Below are 16,169 nucleotides of genomic sequence, written 5' to 3'. Positions count from 1 at the left end.
AAATTAAACCCTAAACTAGACTCTCTAAGCTTTAAATTTATAAAACTAAGACTCTCTAAACCCTAAACCACACGACCGGCAAGTGTACCGATCGATGCAGTATAGCCTAAGGAAGTCCGAGTATCGAACCCAAGAGACTCTTCTAAATTACGCTAATGATTCTATCTAGACCTAGACTGACACGGACTTTAACTAATTGTTTATTTGATGGGGGGTTTTCTAAATATCCTAAATAAAATAGTAAAATAATGCTAAATAACTAGACACGAACTTGGACGAAGGTTTTGACCAATGGTGATGAAGACTACCTAGGCTAGACGCAAGCTAAACTCAGAATGGATTTCTATTCGATGATTTTGTGGTGTGGAACTGGGATCTTTAAATGCTAAACCTATTAAGACACCACTAAGCCCCTCAAACACTCTGAAGGCGATTCTTATGGCACTACCTAGGCTGTTACGCTCACCGGCTTTCTAGATTTCCTTACAGTCCTCTAGATTTCTTGAAAGTGCCTATATAAGACGCTCTACCTCACAGTGCGAACGTCTAAAGCAACTACGGGTTTTAATCTTGGTTTAATAGACAATGGAATGTTAAGGACTTATAACCAAACCGAGACCTATTAATACCCTCGAGCCTCACAGCGACGAGTTTAGCAGCACACTTGATTTTATTAGGTTACCGAATATTGTTTCTAAGGTTACTTACTAGATTTTCACCCTAAAGGATTAGAGATTTATTATGTGAAATAGACACTCACCAAAACCTAAAACCCTAGCCCGACTCTATTCCATGATAAAGACCGTCACCAAGAATCGAACGAAGCAATAAACAATAATCAAACAATCACAAGCACGCATATGCACCAAGTTAAATTCCTATAGCTTTTACAGTACAAGAAATATCCACAACCACGCCAAAAACCAAATAAAAATCCAACCTTTATTTAACTATTGTCATGCCTAGGTAGTATGAGAGTTTTAGCCGAATATCATAGTCAAGAACAAGAAGCAAATCTCAAATAACAAACAATCCATAATTATGAGTTCGGATAACATAAAGTATATCAAACTAATAAAAATAATTATTTGCAAACCCGGGATTGAATCTTGATCGTGGCTTGAACCCTTGAACCAATTGGCTTCCCCTCTTTAATTTCCTCCACACTAATTTTTTGTCTGATGTGCCATGATGATATTTTCGTCTCAGTTAATGTACGGCCCTATGTTTAACGCGTGGAGGAATGGCCCAATTCAATTCAGTCAAATGAGTCAACGGACTCCTTCAGAAATAATAACATATGCAGCCTTTTATCTCGATTATATATATATTTTGTGATAGCCCTTTAACTTATAAAATAGATATAACGGCCCTGACTCACTCACAGAAAATAACGCCAACTTTACTTCGGTCACTGGCATTCTACTCTGCCCAACTGGCAGGTCATTTCCATATTATTCGTTTTCGCTCCATTTGCACCAGGACCTGGCCAATACACAAAATAATGTAATATAACACTAAAACTAAATAAAAATAAATACAACCTACACAATAATTATACACTTTACACGGGACAAATATGTGTATTTTACCTTAATTCACATCTCTAAAATTCAGGAATAATTGGCCGTTAACTGTACGTATCTCCTCGAATGATCTAGGCCCTTTAACTTTATTGAGTAGTATCCTCAAAAAATAAGGTTCGCCCAATGCAGGAGATACAGAATGAATCCTGTCAAAACATTGGTACGTCTTACTTACATGCCAACATCTATCTTTAAGTATCCAAACAAATTTTTAAGGAAACTCAACATAAGTCAGGTTTCTAGCATCTTCATTTGTCTCGTTCAGCTTCATCCATTGCACAAATATTGAAGAAGCAACAGAAGGCTTGCTTAAAATATTATCAATAGCGTCATCCGCACCATACACAACATTCTATTAGCCCGGCAAATGAAAGGGAAGCCTCATAACAATAGGATACCTATAATGAACCTCATTAGAGAATATTCTCCAGGATGCCTCACACGCTGAAATGTATCTACAATCATAATACTCCTTGATCTCGTCTTTTGGCTTTTCCTTAATGGTTGAATTTGTATCACCAGAAACTACCGCAGTAGCCATATCAAGGCCTTTGTTAATGTACTTGAACAAATATTTCACTGAACCGGCTTGATTACACCATTCAACATTAATGTCTGCTTGATATCTTTTCAAAAGCCTTTTGTTATAAGGAACGACACTTCTGTTGTCTAATCTAACACCAAATTTTATAACTGTATGACCTGAATCTCTTCTTCTGTATACAGGAAAACCACTTGAATCAATAGTTGTATGTGGTGTGAATTTCTTTGGAAAGTTTTTTGAACATCTTTTATCAACCATGCAAGGACAATTCAAATTAGCATTCCCACACGACCATGAATCATATAATTAGTCACAAGAGAATAAAGTTCAGGATCTTCTTTTTTATCGGGAATCTCAGCAGAAATAAATGGATCTATGTGATCTATGGTTGGAAGTTTGTGATCGACCTTCATGAATAAGCATATATGTGCATGAGGAAGACCGCGCTTTTGAAATTCTATTGTATAAACAACTAAATAAAAAGGAAAAATAAATAGATTTGGTAGTTAATAACCTTGATTACAAAATATATATCAGAGAGAGAATAAGATGTGAAAACGAAATAACATACAAGCATTAATCTCATCAAAATACTTAGAATCCTTCAAATATTTGAGTAAGGAATCAAGCTTCATTTTAAACAATCGACACAATATGTCAGGCCTGTCTTCGGCTTTGATGGTTGAATCTTTTAGAAATCTTTTTACTTCTGGCCACTTAGGATTACACGTTATAATTATGAAGAAATCAGGGTACCCATACCACTTACATAAGGTCATTGCATCGAGGTAATTTTGTTGCATGAATCTTGCACCACCAGTAAATGAAGAAGGAAGTATAACAGGCTTTCCAGTATCTGTTAAAACTTCCTTACCTTTAGATTTATGCTTTTGAAGATTCTTAAATGTTTCAGAGCGAAGGTTCGCTTGTTGCCTCCGGATGTACTTTAGTCTTTCGCTCTCAATCATTGTGTTCGCATCAACCAAAAACTGTTGTAACAACCTTCGCCCGTTTAAAATTAAGGAAAATCCATAAGTTCTATCCTGGATCCTATATGAAAAAAATTCTCTCATTGTGCACTTTGGTTTTATTTTCTTTTGTGTGGACTTAAAATCTCTATGAGGAATATCAATTCTATAACCATCATCACCATATAGGAGAAGTAACGGATATTGCAGAGCAAGATACGATGAGTGTAATTCGCTAATAAGCTGGAGCATTCCCGACTAAGTCTCGACAACAATATCACGATGGTCTATAGTTTTATCTATGTCTCCGACAACCAAAGCAGCAACTTCAGATGTGGTGGGTAAGTTATATGTCATGCCGTCTTTTTTTCTTATATAAATAAGTCGCAGACTAAGGTTAGCCTCTGGAGATTGGTGATAATGGTCTCTCACCATCCTATATGTCTTAACCAACATATTTTGTGAATCTAATAAAGCCCTCAAATACTCTGTCATTTCGAAATCAAGTTCTTTATCAGTAGGCGATGATGGTTTGGTTCTTTTGCTGTTAAAAGGAAAAAAACAACAAAACATTAACACAACATAACTATAATAGTATCTCGTTTTATAAAAACTTATAGAATATGTTGAGAAAACGTAACATTTCAGTTTACTTACAACCACTGATGAGTTTAGATTGGATAAACCAAATTACTGTTTAGTACTAAGTCAAACAGCTGATGGAAACCTTGTAAGCACTACTAGTGATTAAAACACTGATGGTACTTAACAACTGATAGTGAACTACTAATGGTTAACAACTGTTATTGTAGTAAGCAGTGGATAGAGAATCAGTGATTAAGGATTAAGTGTTAAGGAAGAGCAGTGGTTAACAACTGCTGATACCAGCCCAAAACTTATAGAATACGTTGAGAAAAAGTAACATTTCAGTTTACCTACAACCACTGATGAATTTAGAATGAATACAGCAAACTACTGTTAAGGCAAACAGCTGATGGAAACCTTGTAAGCACTGCTAGTGATTAAAACACTGATGGTACTTAACAACTGATAGTGAACTACAGATGGTTAACAAATGTTGTTGCAGTAAGCAATGGATAGAGAATCAGTGTTTAAGGATTAATGTTAAGGAATAGAAGTGGTTAACAACTGCTGATACCAGCCCAAAACTTATAGAATATGTTGAGAAAAAGTAACATTTCAGTTTACCTACAACCACTGATTAATTTAGAATGAATAAAGCAAACTACTATTAAGTCAAACAGCTAATGGAAACCTTGTAAGCACTGCTAGTGATTAAAACACTGATGGTACTTAACAACTGATAATGAACTATTAATGGTTAACAACTGCTACTATAGTAATCAGTGGATAGAGAATCAGTGATTAAGGGTTAAGTGATGGTACTTATCAACTGATAGTGAACTACTAATGGTTCACTCGTACCTGAATAATGCCTATCTGTTTGTTATTTCATTTTTGGTATCATGTATCTATAGCTGACAAAACTTAGCTTCATTTCCATCTGGAGGTTTGAAACTACTCATGCAATGATAGTTTTGGCCACTGATACGATATATAAATGGAGCATTTCCCTTGTTGATATTAGAATCAACCTTTCCACCAATAGATGTAAAAGAGAACATAGAGTTGTATTGTCTTATGTTCTTCTGGAAGAACTTGCTTTTTGCATTTGAGGAAGAAAACAAATTTTGATAAGACGGATGTGCATCATTTAAAGGCGGTAGTTGAACTTTACCAGACCCACAACACATACTATAATATAGCTTATTTATAGTTAAACGACCTTTTCCACCTTCTGATGTCCATAACTTTGCACTACAAACCTGACATGTAAGCACTTGGTCACCATGGTCCAAATAATTTGTTCAAAAATGATTAATAGTTATATTATAGGTGGCATACAAAAAATGTCATAAAACAGTAAAATAGATTAAAACCTTTAGATATCCCTTTATAAGGATCTTCATCAGTGCACAAAAAAACATCGTCTTCATCTGAATCCAAATTCAGCATAGGTACAGGAGTTTTATCATGTTTCTCGCGCTCAAGGTTACGTTTACCAGAACACAGCCGTGTAAGGATAGAGATACTACCCAATATCGGCTGATTGTTACTGCTAATGATGTTAGAAGTAATGGAATATCGACGGTTGCTATCTAACGGTGTACCCATGTTTATGTCGTTATCTTAACATTCAATATTTAAACATACATGTTAGTACATGTATGTTGTTTAGTAACGTATTTATCAAAAGAAATAATAAAGAAACAAAATACAAACCTGGTGTAGTTGAAATTAAAGAACCAGTAGCATTTCTAACTGCTCGACGTGCAATGGAGTACATATGTTGGTCTGTAGTATCAGAACATTCAAGCAAATTTGCATTGTCAGAAAAGATGTTACGAACATTCGTTGATGATGACGATGCATTCTTTGATTTCTTATTATCAAGTATTAATTTTCGAAGCTTACGCCTTTCATCTGGTGAAGTAACTGAATAACAGAGAAAGTATAACATATACGAAACACAAGAATCAGTCCCCTTGAAAACATACTACGGAAAAAAGTATACTTATAATCAAATTCAAGAGCTATTACCATTTGTGATATCTGAAAGAGTAGATCTATCTAAGATATCTGAAAGAGGAGTTCTCATAAGAGGACCTATAAAAAAACCAAGTAGAATTATCATTTCAATCTGAAATCTGATTTTGTTTTGATAAAATGATGAGTTAAGAAGTTAGCATTTCACTTACTGTGTAAATTTCGTTGAGATGAATTAGCAGCCATAGAAGATGAACGTGAATTCCTTGAGATTACATATGTGAGAGAAGAAGAAGGATTCAAAAGAAGAAAGAGTAAAAGACCAGGAACATTAAAAAAATAGAACCAAACAGTGGTGTTTAAATTTTGAATTATAATATGTCAAATCTAGGGATTCACATATCCTCAATAAATTATAATATTCCATTTTATCATTTTCTAATTAAAAATCATTTCATGAAAAGCAAAATAGAATTGTTTCAAATTATTGAATTAATTATTTCAAGGAATCTATTACATTGAGAAAACACTAACAACAAATTTTGTAATCTTTGTAAAATGTAAATCAGGTGTTCATCGGTTAGGTTTATGGTTTATTTGTATATTATTTAAAAAATATTATTATCTTTATTTAATAAATAATTAAGTTAAACGGTTTATTTTTCAATTATCCAAATAAACCAAACAAAACAAATAAAATAAAACGTGAATCCATAAACCAAAAAAAAAACCGAATAAAATATGTTTCGGTTTACGCTTCTTACTTGGTTACAGTTTTTCTGAACACCCTGCTTGGAATCACTTAGACAAAATTTGAAGTATATAAATAAGCTATTGAATGAGATAACTTAAATAAATTAATGGGAGAAACAGGCACAAATTAAAATTTTTTAAAAAACTGTTGTCACACCCCGACCGCGTACAACATGCAACCGCGGCGGAAACGTCGGGGAGTGTTGGGACATAATTATTTGTTTCACAACCATTGGAAATTAAAGTTACATTTTATTTATCAACAAGAGTGTTACAATGTCTTCAAACAGGAAATAAAGAGTTTATAACATAATTAAACTAGTCTATCTTCGTTTTATGTCTCTAAGGCACAGGTCCGCCCTAGTATCACAATCGTCATCCTAAGCGATAGCTCCTGAAAACACATGTGAAAGTAGGTACGTCAGCATAAAAATGCCTGTGAGATACATAGGTTTTGTGAAAATGGGATTCATGACTTGAGTTCAAAGAAAATGTTTAATAACAGTCAGTCATGAACCTTGTAAATTGCTTTGTCTTGTAAATCATTTGAAAAACGATAAAATCAGATGATATGTATAGATAAATGTAAGGTTAAACGAATAACCAAGTAAAATGAGTTGAATAAGATAAGTTGTTTGTAAAACAATGTCTCGTGAAAAGTATGTTATTTGTATAAATTGTTGTGTGTCTCAGATGGAAATGATTCAAATAATGCTACGATAGGTAATATTATACAAACATTTATATATAGGAAGTACCAGCGGCGTATCCACCATGTTTGTATCATATTACATACGCCACGTTACTCAAACCATTTACCCAAACCAACCACCATGTAAATTGTTCGTGTATAAATCAATTGTCAAGTGTTATTGTGTAAACCATATCAAAATTGTTCAAGTCTAATGTAAACCACCAAGTGTGTATAAAATTGTCAAATTGTTTATGTTTACTGTAAATCATATAATGTGTATCCAAAAATGTTATGTATGGCATGTGAAATATATCAACTAGGCCATAGGTAAAAATGCACAAAAACAGGGTGTTGAATTAAACATAGTTTAAGTCAAAGTTATGTTTTGTGGAAAAATTGCATGCTATACTGATACAAACATTTATGCGGTATTGTGAAAATGCATACATTCAAGCCTTTGTGACTGTAGTGATAGACCTTTAAACAAATTAAAGGTCTATATGTGTTATTGTTTATCGTATTCGGTCATTCCTTCCAATCCAAACAAACCCGGGATTTCAGGAATGGGAGTTGTCAAGTCCTATGGTACCACTATCTACTAACGGGCGGCATGATCGGTGTTAATGAATGTACATTGTATAATTTAAACAAACCAAATGTCATAACAAAATGTGAGCATGTGATGAATAATTTTTACTAAGTATGCACACAATGGGCATACATAGCATAAAATGTAATGTAAAACGTTGTACTAAGTACGCACACAATGGGCATACATAGCGTAAAAGTCATGTAAATCAATGTGCTAGCATGCTATCAGTCAACACACATAGCAGAAATGTAACGTAAATCAATGTACTAAGTATGCTAAGTAAACATACATAGCGAAACAATGTAATGTAAATCATGTACTAATAGTGTACTAATGAGCATAGCAAGTATATGATGTGAAAACAGGAAAGCATGAAAGTAACAAGTAGGCACATGTGTTTCACCCCATAACAGTTTGGAAAACAGTAAAAGATGGGGTTCAATGTACTCACCTGAGATTGCTTTGAAGTTCTTGTGTAATAATCACACAATGCTAGAGATCACGGAATATCAAACGGCACCTAATAGGTAGCTATATTAATATACCGAACCAAAATCGGAGGATCGGATAGTGTGCGGGTTCGTAAACCAAACGAGTATGGAGACTCGTGTAATATGGTTTAACGAAGCCTACATACTAAAATGAAACGTAACCTAAGTGCTTACGACCCATTACGACCTGTTTAGGTAGCTTATGCGACCTTAACGCGTCGTTCGCGTAGAACGCGTTTGGAACGCCTAACATCGTGACCATAAGGTATAACCTCGGAAGGTTACAGCTATGGTCACCTAATGTGTTTCGTGGGATCCTAATGATCGACCAAATGGGTCGGGTTCGAAAGTATAAGCGATTGTTTAGATTGCTTACCTTACAACCCTATATAAGCACTATACTAAAAGTGACGAGCTAAGCATGTTAGAACATGCTTAACTAAGTTTAGAAAACAGGTTTGGTATCAAAACAAACGGTTTTGATACTCACGAGTAGTTTGGTTACAAAATACGCAAGAATGCGCATTTTGCCCGAAACTACGACTCGTCACTGAGCCTAGATAACGTGGTAATCAGTAGGTATAGTCACTACGGACTATAACCATCGTGATCACGCTCACGTTATGAAGTTCCAACGAACTTCGTGTTGACCATAAGCTGGTCAACGCAGAAAGTCAAACAAAGTTTGACTTTAGCACTAGAAAGCGATTAAAAGAACGAAAGAACACTTACGAAGGGTCCCCGAAAGCTAAACTTGATCCAGGAGCTCAGGTATGAAGTAATAGCATCAACTTAGAGCTCTTTGATCAGTTTTGTGGGTTTTAACACAAATGGGGGGTATTTATAGGAAAAGCAAAACCGTTAGGATCGTTTCTTGAATATCGTGCCACGATCTAATCCGTACACTTGTCAAGATGTTGTGGTAGCTTATTATGACATTAACCCCAAAGATGGTGAAGGGGCATTGCCCTTTGGAGTGATTGAAAGGCCAAAATCAGCAAAAAAACGAGTTTCTGCATCTGCAGGGCTCACGCGGCCCGCGTCACAAAGCTCAGGCGGGCCGCCTGGCTTTGTCTGATCAGCACAACTTTCAGAAATGACAGTTTTAGTCCCTGTTGCGTATTTAAGCCATTTCCAACACTTCTACGGCCCGTAAAGCCAACTTTAAGGCCCTAAAATGATGCCTAAACATTGTGGACATGAAACATGCTCAAAAATATGTCGGATGTTGGTTCGTTTAGTCGTACGATCGCGATGTTCGGTTAATTACGACGGAATGCGCATAAGCGCGAAAAACGATCCAAATGACGCGACGAATGGATTTTTCTTATGCCAAACACTAAGGCATAATATAAGGATGCTTACATAAATTTTTGGGTGTCCGGATGTATTCAGAACGTAAGTTATGTGCGAAAGTGCAAACTTGTGCACTTTTGACACTTTTAGTCCCTGAATGACCCAAAATTTTATTTTAGCACACCGAACCTCTCAAAGCCTATTTCTAAGCTATGTAAAGGATATTTAAGGTGTGTTTAACTTATGGTCATGTTCCGGAATGTTTGTTTTAGTACGAATCGTCATACTTTCGCAGTTTGTCGGATTTAGTCCCTGAAAGCGAATTAACTTGTTTTTGCCATACCAAAGCCTTCAAAACTTATTTCTAAGTTATGTAAAGGTTATTTAAGGTATGTTGAGTATATGTTGATGTTCCGGAGTATTTGTCGCATTAAACTGAGTATGTTTACGCACCAGTTGGCGTATAATTCTCCAGAAAGCGATGTAGAGTTTAAAGTTGAACAAAAGTCAAAATATGAAAAATGTAAAACACAACCAAACAAATATTGGGATCAAATAGCATTGTTTTATTGATAATTGAACTGTTCATAATGATTTCGAGCACAAATGTTACAGTCTCCCCTACTTGTGGAAATTCCGTCCCGAAATTTATTTAGAGGAAACTCGCGGAAAAAGATGCGGATACTTCGCCTTCATTTGATCTTCACGTTCCCAAGTAAACTCGGGTCCACGTTTAGATTCCCAACAGACCTTGACCAAAGGAATGCGCTTGCGTTTAAGCCACTGGACTTCACGTTCCATGATTTCCACTGGTTTCTCAACAAATTTCAGTGTTTTATCAACACGAATTTCATCAAGCGGTATGTGGAGGTTCTCATCAGCTAAACACCTCTTGAGATTGGACACGTGAAAGGTTGGATGAACATTTCCAAGTTCAGGAGGTAACTCAAGTCTGTAGGCTACCTTACCGATTCTTTCGACGATCTTGAATGGTCCAACGTATCTAGGTGCAAGTTTTCCTTTCTTTCCAAATCTGATCACACCTTTCCAAGGTGAGACCTTTAGTAATACATGATCACCGACTTGAAAATCCAAGGGCTTGCGTTTTAGGTCCGCGTAACTCTTTTGATGGCTTCTAGCTGTATGAAGGTTATCACGAACTTTCTTAACCTTATCTGTTATCTCTAAAATGAGGGCAGGTCCAGTAAGTTGAGCCTCGCCGATCTCATTCCAGCAGACTGGTGAATGACATTTTCGACCATAGAGAGCCTCGAAAGGAGCCATGTTGATGCTGGAGTGATAACTGTTGTTGTAGGAGAATTCAATCAATGGAAGATGTGAATCCCAACTACCACTAAAATCGATCACACAAGCTCTAAGCATATCCTCCAGTGTCTGGATTGTTCTTTCAGATTGACCATCCGTTTGCGGATGATAAGCTGTGCTCAGATTAAGTTGGGACCCCATAGCAGATTGCATGGTTCTCCAAAAATGAGAAGTGAAACGGGCATCTCTGTCAGAGATGATGTTCAAAGGAACACCATGTCGAGCTACAATTTCATCCACGTAGATTTGAGCAAGTTTGTCAGCCGAAAAATCCTCACGGATTGGCAAGAAATGCGCTGACTTGGTAAGACGATCAACGACTACCCAGATGGCATCATGACCTTTCTTTGTGCGCGGAAGTTTAGTAATGAGATCCATAGTAATGTTTTCCCATTTCCAAACTGGGATCTCTGGTTGTTCCAATAAACCAGAAGGACGCTGATGTTCAGCCTTAAGCTTAAGACAAGTAAGGCGTTTTGATACATATAAGGCAATGTCTTTCTTCATACCAGGCCACCAATACTGAATACGAAGATCCTTATACATTTTATCTGAGCCAGGATGAATAGATTAACAAGACTTATGGGCTTCATCCATAAGCAAGGTACGAAGATTATCTTGGCTTGGGACCCACAAACGGTCCATGAAGTAATACGATCCATTGTCCTTCAGTTCTAGAGCAGGTGTTATGTGATAAGGAAATTCCTTATCCATCAAACCTTGTGAAACACAAGATTGTTGAGCCTGAGAAATACGTGCTTGGATATCGGATTGGGCTTGAATAACAGATTGGACACGGACACAATGAAGCTTAGTACGTTCCTTGCGACTCAAAGCGTCGGCTACGACGTTCGCCTTACCAGGATGGTAGCGAATTTCGCAGTCATAGTCGTTTAGAAGCTCCACCTAACGTCGTTGCCTCATGTTGAGTTCTCTCTGACTGAAGATATGCTGGAGACTTTTGTGGTCAGTGAAAACCACACATTTTGTACCGTACAAATAATGTCTCCAAATCTTAAGAGCGAAGACAACTACACCCAACTCAAGATCATGAGTGGTGTAATTCTTCTCATGCATTTTCAACTGCCTTGATGCGTATGCTATGACTTTGTTTCTTTGCATCAGGACGCAGCCAAGACCTAATTTAGATGCATCGCAATAAACGACGAAATCATCATTGCCCTCAGGCAAGGTTAGGACAGGCGCGTCGCAAAGTTTTTGTTTCAAAGTCAGAAACGCTTCCTCTTGCTTGAATCCCCAATCAAAGGGCTTGTTCTTCTGTGTTAGAGCAGTTAAAGGAACTGCAATCTTTGAGAAATTCTCTATGAAGCGGCGGTAATAACCCGCTAGACCAAGAAAAGAACGAACTTCAATAGGGGTAGTAGGCGTATCCCAATCCCTAATCGCACTGATCTTGGAGGGATCTACATGAATACCTTGTTCATTGACAATATGTCCTAAGAATTGAACTTCTTTAAGCCAGAATTCACACTTGGAGAATTTGGCGAAAAGTTGCTCTTTCTTTAGGAGTTCCAGAGTAAGCCGAAGGTGCTGCTCATGATCAGCTCGCGTCTTAGAATATATCAAAATGTCGTCAATAAACACAATGACGAACTGATCCAAATAAGGCTTGCAAACCCTATTCATTAAATCCATGAAAACAGTAGGGGCATTAGTCAAACCGAAAGGCATAACTGTGAACTCATAATGCCAATATCGAGTGCGGAACGCTGTCTTGGGAATATCTTCTTCGTGCATACGGAGCTGATGATATCCAGATCACAGATCAATCTTTGAAAAATAAGAAGCGCCTTGCAATTGATCAAAGAGATCATCAATGCGAGGTAGGGGATACCGATTCTTGATGGTAAGCTTGTTAAGCTCACGATAATCGATACACATCCTAAAAGATCCATCCTTCTTTTTGACAAAAAGAACGGGAGCACCCCAAGGTGAAAAGCTAGGACGGATAAAACCTTTGTCAGAAAGTTCCTGCAGCTGTTTAGACAACTCTTGCATCTCGGACAGTGCAAGACAATATGGAGCTCTGGCAATGGGATTTGCACCAGGTACGAGATCAATGCGGAACTCGACTTGGCGTGCTGGGGGTAGACCAGGTAACTCTTCAGGAAATACTTCAGGATAATCCTGAACAACAGGAATATCTTGAATAGACTTACCTTTGCCCTTATCTGCTACCACATGTGCCAAAAAGGCCACATAGTTCTTCCGTAGATACTTCCGAGCTTTAAAACAAGACATGAGTTTGAGACCACCAGCAGGTTTCTCACCACGAACCTGTAGGATCTCACCTGTCGAAAGCGGCACACGAATGATCTTCTCGAAACAAACTATCTCTGCATGATGCTTGGCTAACCAATCCATACCCACAATAACGTCGAAGCTTCCAAGTTTCATAGGCGTGAGGTCAATAGGAAAAAGATGGTTGCTAAGGTTCAATTGGCAGTTGCGGAGAACAGAATCAAGAACAATGGGTTCACCATTAGCCACTTCTACTGTCAATGATTTACCTAGTTTTGTTCTAGACACGCGAAGAAATGGCTCAAAAGATAAAGACACAAAACTCTTATCGGCACCCGAATCAAAAAGAACAGATGCGGGCTGATTATTAATAAAGAACGTACCATTCACCACATTATCATCTGCTTGTGCCTCTTGTGCGTTCATGTTGAAGACTCGACCTCGAGCCTGAGCCTGATTCTGATTCTGGTTGGCTAGCCTTGGGCACCGGTTTCTGTAGTGGGTCAGATCCCCACAATTGTAGCACGAACCAGGAGGAAAATGAGGTCGTGCAGCTTGACCTTGTTGCTGAGCAAGAGGCTGAGCTTGGTTCTGGTTAGCAGGAATGCGGCAGGTGGCAGCAAGATGACCATTTCTTCCACAGTTGGTGCATTGATGACACTGAACCTATGGTGGGTGATGGCTGTTGCACCTGTTGCACAAAGGTGCATTGCCAAGATAAGGCTTCTTGGCTGGAGGCTGTGCGGGTTGGTTTGGAGCTGCCTGGTTAACCTGGGCAGTGACAGCAAAGTTTTGGGAAGCCTTACGCTTCCTTGACCCCCTTGAGGAACCAGAATCTTTTCCCTTCTTGTTTTGACCTTTCTTGCTATCTTCTTTGTCAGCTGCCTGCTTCTTACCCTTGTCACCCTTTTTGTGCAGCTTTTCCTTTCGAACCTACGACTCAGTCAGTGTCGCTGATAACTCGATTGCCTGACGGAGTATGGTAGGGTTACTACCAGTAATAATGTCTTGCACTGAGTCAGGTAGACCATCGATGTACCTTTCGATAGCCTTGTCGAGTGGGGTAACCATTGTTGGGCAAAGCAGACTTAACTCCTCAAACCTATCAGTATACGCCCGATGTTCACCGCTATCTTGCTTCAAATCATCGAACTCCCTCTCCAAAGCTCGCACTTCATGACGAGGACAGAACTCCTTCATCATAAGAGCCCTAAGTTCAGCCCAGGTCAGTGCTAAGGCAACTTCTACACCACGGTCTCTCATTACCCCGTTCCACCACGTAAGAGCCCTCTTTTGAAACACACTCGAAGAAAACTCGACCTTGCGATTGTCAGAACACTGCACGTGACGGAAAGTATTCTCAATGCTCTCGAACCATTGAAGAAGCCCAGTTGCTCCCTCAGAACCACTAAACTTGAGTGGTTTAGCCGAGTTAAAATCCTTGAATTTGCATGTACCATTGTTGTTGTTGTTGGCTTGGTTCCATTGAGTAAAGAGGTTTGGGAATTGAGCAGCCATTTGCTGCGCAATAATTTCTGCCAGTTCGGTAGTCGCTATCTGGCTTTCGCGTCGAGGAGGCATTCTAAAAGAGGAAAACATGAAAGGAAACGAGTGAGATGATTGGATGAAGAGAATGAGATGAAGCAAAATCAATAAAAGCAAGGATGGTGGTTATGCATCGCAAAGCAAGCAAGCGACACAGTGTCTAATCAAAGTAAACGGGTCAAAAATAATGTATCGCGAAGACATGTTCGCCTATAAGTGAACACTCACCCCAAGAGTTCCCAGGTAAGAGTGACTGGTCCGATTATGTGGATTTGTACGAACACTCTAGCCTTAGACAGAAAACTCAGGGTACAGGCATTCACTCTTCCGGTTCGCACGTGTTCACACTATTAAAACCCGAAAACCTTGACGAGATTTTTGAAAATTCAAAGGGGTTCAAAACCTTATAACTGAGGGTTCAAAACCTAGTAATCAATCATCCTAGAACAGATGATTAATTTTCAAAGCGGATTTGGAATCGAAGTTCTCGTTGTGGTTATCACCTAAGGATAGGTGAAGTGCATGTTTTAAAATCTAAACACAAGATAACTTGTGTTAGGTTCCTAGAAAGTTATAGTCTAGGTCAAAGCATTACTAATAACCTAATTCCCTATAACCATTGGCTCTGACACCAACTCTTCTGTCACACCCCGACCGCGTACAACATGCAACCGCGGCGGAAACGTCGAGGAGTGTTAGGACATAATTATTTGTTTCACAACCATTGGAAATTAAAGTTACATTTTATTTATCAACAAGAGTGTTACATTGTCTTCAAACAGGAAATAAAGAGTTTATAACATAATTAAACTAGTCTATCTTCGTTTTATGTCTCTAAGGCACAGGTCCGCCCTAGTATCACAATCGTCATCCTAAGCGATAGCTCCTGAAAACACATGTGAAAGTAGGTACGTCAGCATAAAAATGCCTGTGAGATACATAGGTTTTGTGAAAATGGGATTCATGACTTGAGTTTAAAGAAAATGTTTAATAACAGTCAGTCATGAACCTTGTAAATTGCTTTGTCTTGTAAATCATTTGAAAAACGATAAAATCAGATGATATGTATAGATAAATGTAAGGTTAAACGAATAACCAAGTAAAATGAGTTGAATAAGATAAGTTGTTTGTAAAACAATGTCTCGTGAAACGTATGTTATTTGTATAAATTATTGTGTGTCTCAGATGGAAATGATTCAAATAATGCTACGATAGGTAATATTATACAAACATTTATATATAGGAAGTACCAGCGGCGTATCCACCATGTTTGTATCATATTACATACGCCACGTTACTCAAACCATTTACCCAAACCAACCACCATGTAAATTGTTCGTGTATAAATCAATTGTCAAGTGTTATTGTGTAAACCATATCAAAATTGTTCAAGTCTAATGTAAACCACCAAGTGTGTATAAAATTGTCAAATTGTTTATGTTTACTGTAAATCATATAATGTGTTTCCAAAAATGTTATGTATGGCATGTGAAATATATCAACTAGGCCATAGGTAAAAATGCACAAAAACAGGGTGTTGAATT

At 37.7% G+C, this 16,169-nt stretch overlaps 2 protein-coding genes across 2 annotated transcripts; both read right to left on the bottom strand.

The window, feature by feature from the left end:
• Positions 1–1,797: 1,797 nt before the first annotated feature.
• On the bottom strand, positions 1,798–2,388 carry LOC110870100. Its single transcript, XM_022119299.1, has 2 exons — positions 1,996–2,388; positions 1,798–1,938 (listed from the first exon to the last, which is right to left on the bottom strand). Exons 1-2 carry the CDS (start codon positions 2,386–2,388, stop codon positions 1,798–1,800), a joined length of 534 nt encoding a protein of 177 aa, XP_021974991.1.
• Positions 2,389–3,356: 968 nt separating this feature from the next.
• Positions 3,357–5,912, bottom strand: LOC110870099. The gene is made up of 5 exons (XM_022119298.1): positions 5,879–5,912; positions 5,721–5,786; positions 5,403–5,615; positions 5,098–5,308; positions 3,357–3,642 (listed from the first exon to the last, which is right to left on the bottom strand). The coding sequence occupies exons 1-5, from the start codon at positions 5,910–5,912 to the stop codon at positions 3,357–3,359; spliced, it is 810 nt and encodes a 269-aa protein (XP_021974990.1).
• Between the last annotated feature and the right edge of the window lie 10,257 nt (positions 5,913–16,169).

Source organism: Helianthus annuus, chromosome 8 (assembly GCF_002127325.2).
Source record: "Helianthus annuus cultivar XRQ/B chromosome 8, HanXRQr2.0-SUNRISE, whole genome shotgun sequence".
Taxonomy (NCBI): Eukaryota; Viridiplantae; Streptophyta; class Magnoliopsida; order Asterales; family Asteraceae; genus Helianthus; species Helianthus annuus.
The sequence above is the reverse complement of the archived record's forward strand: the minus strand, read 5'-3'. Positions and strand labels throughout refer to the sequence as shown.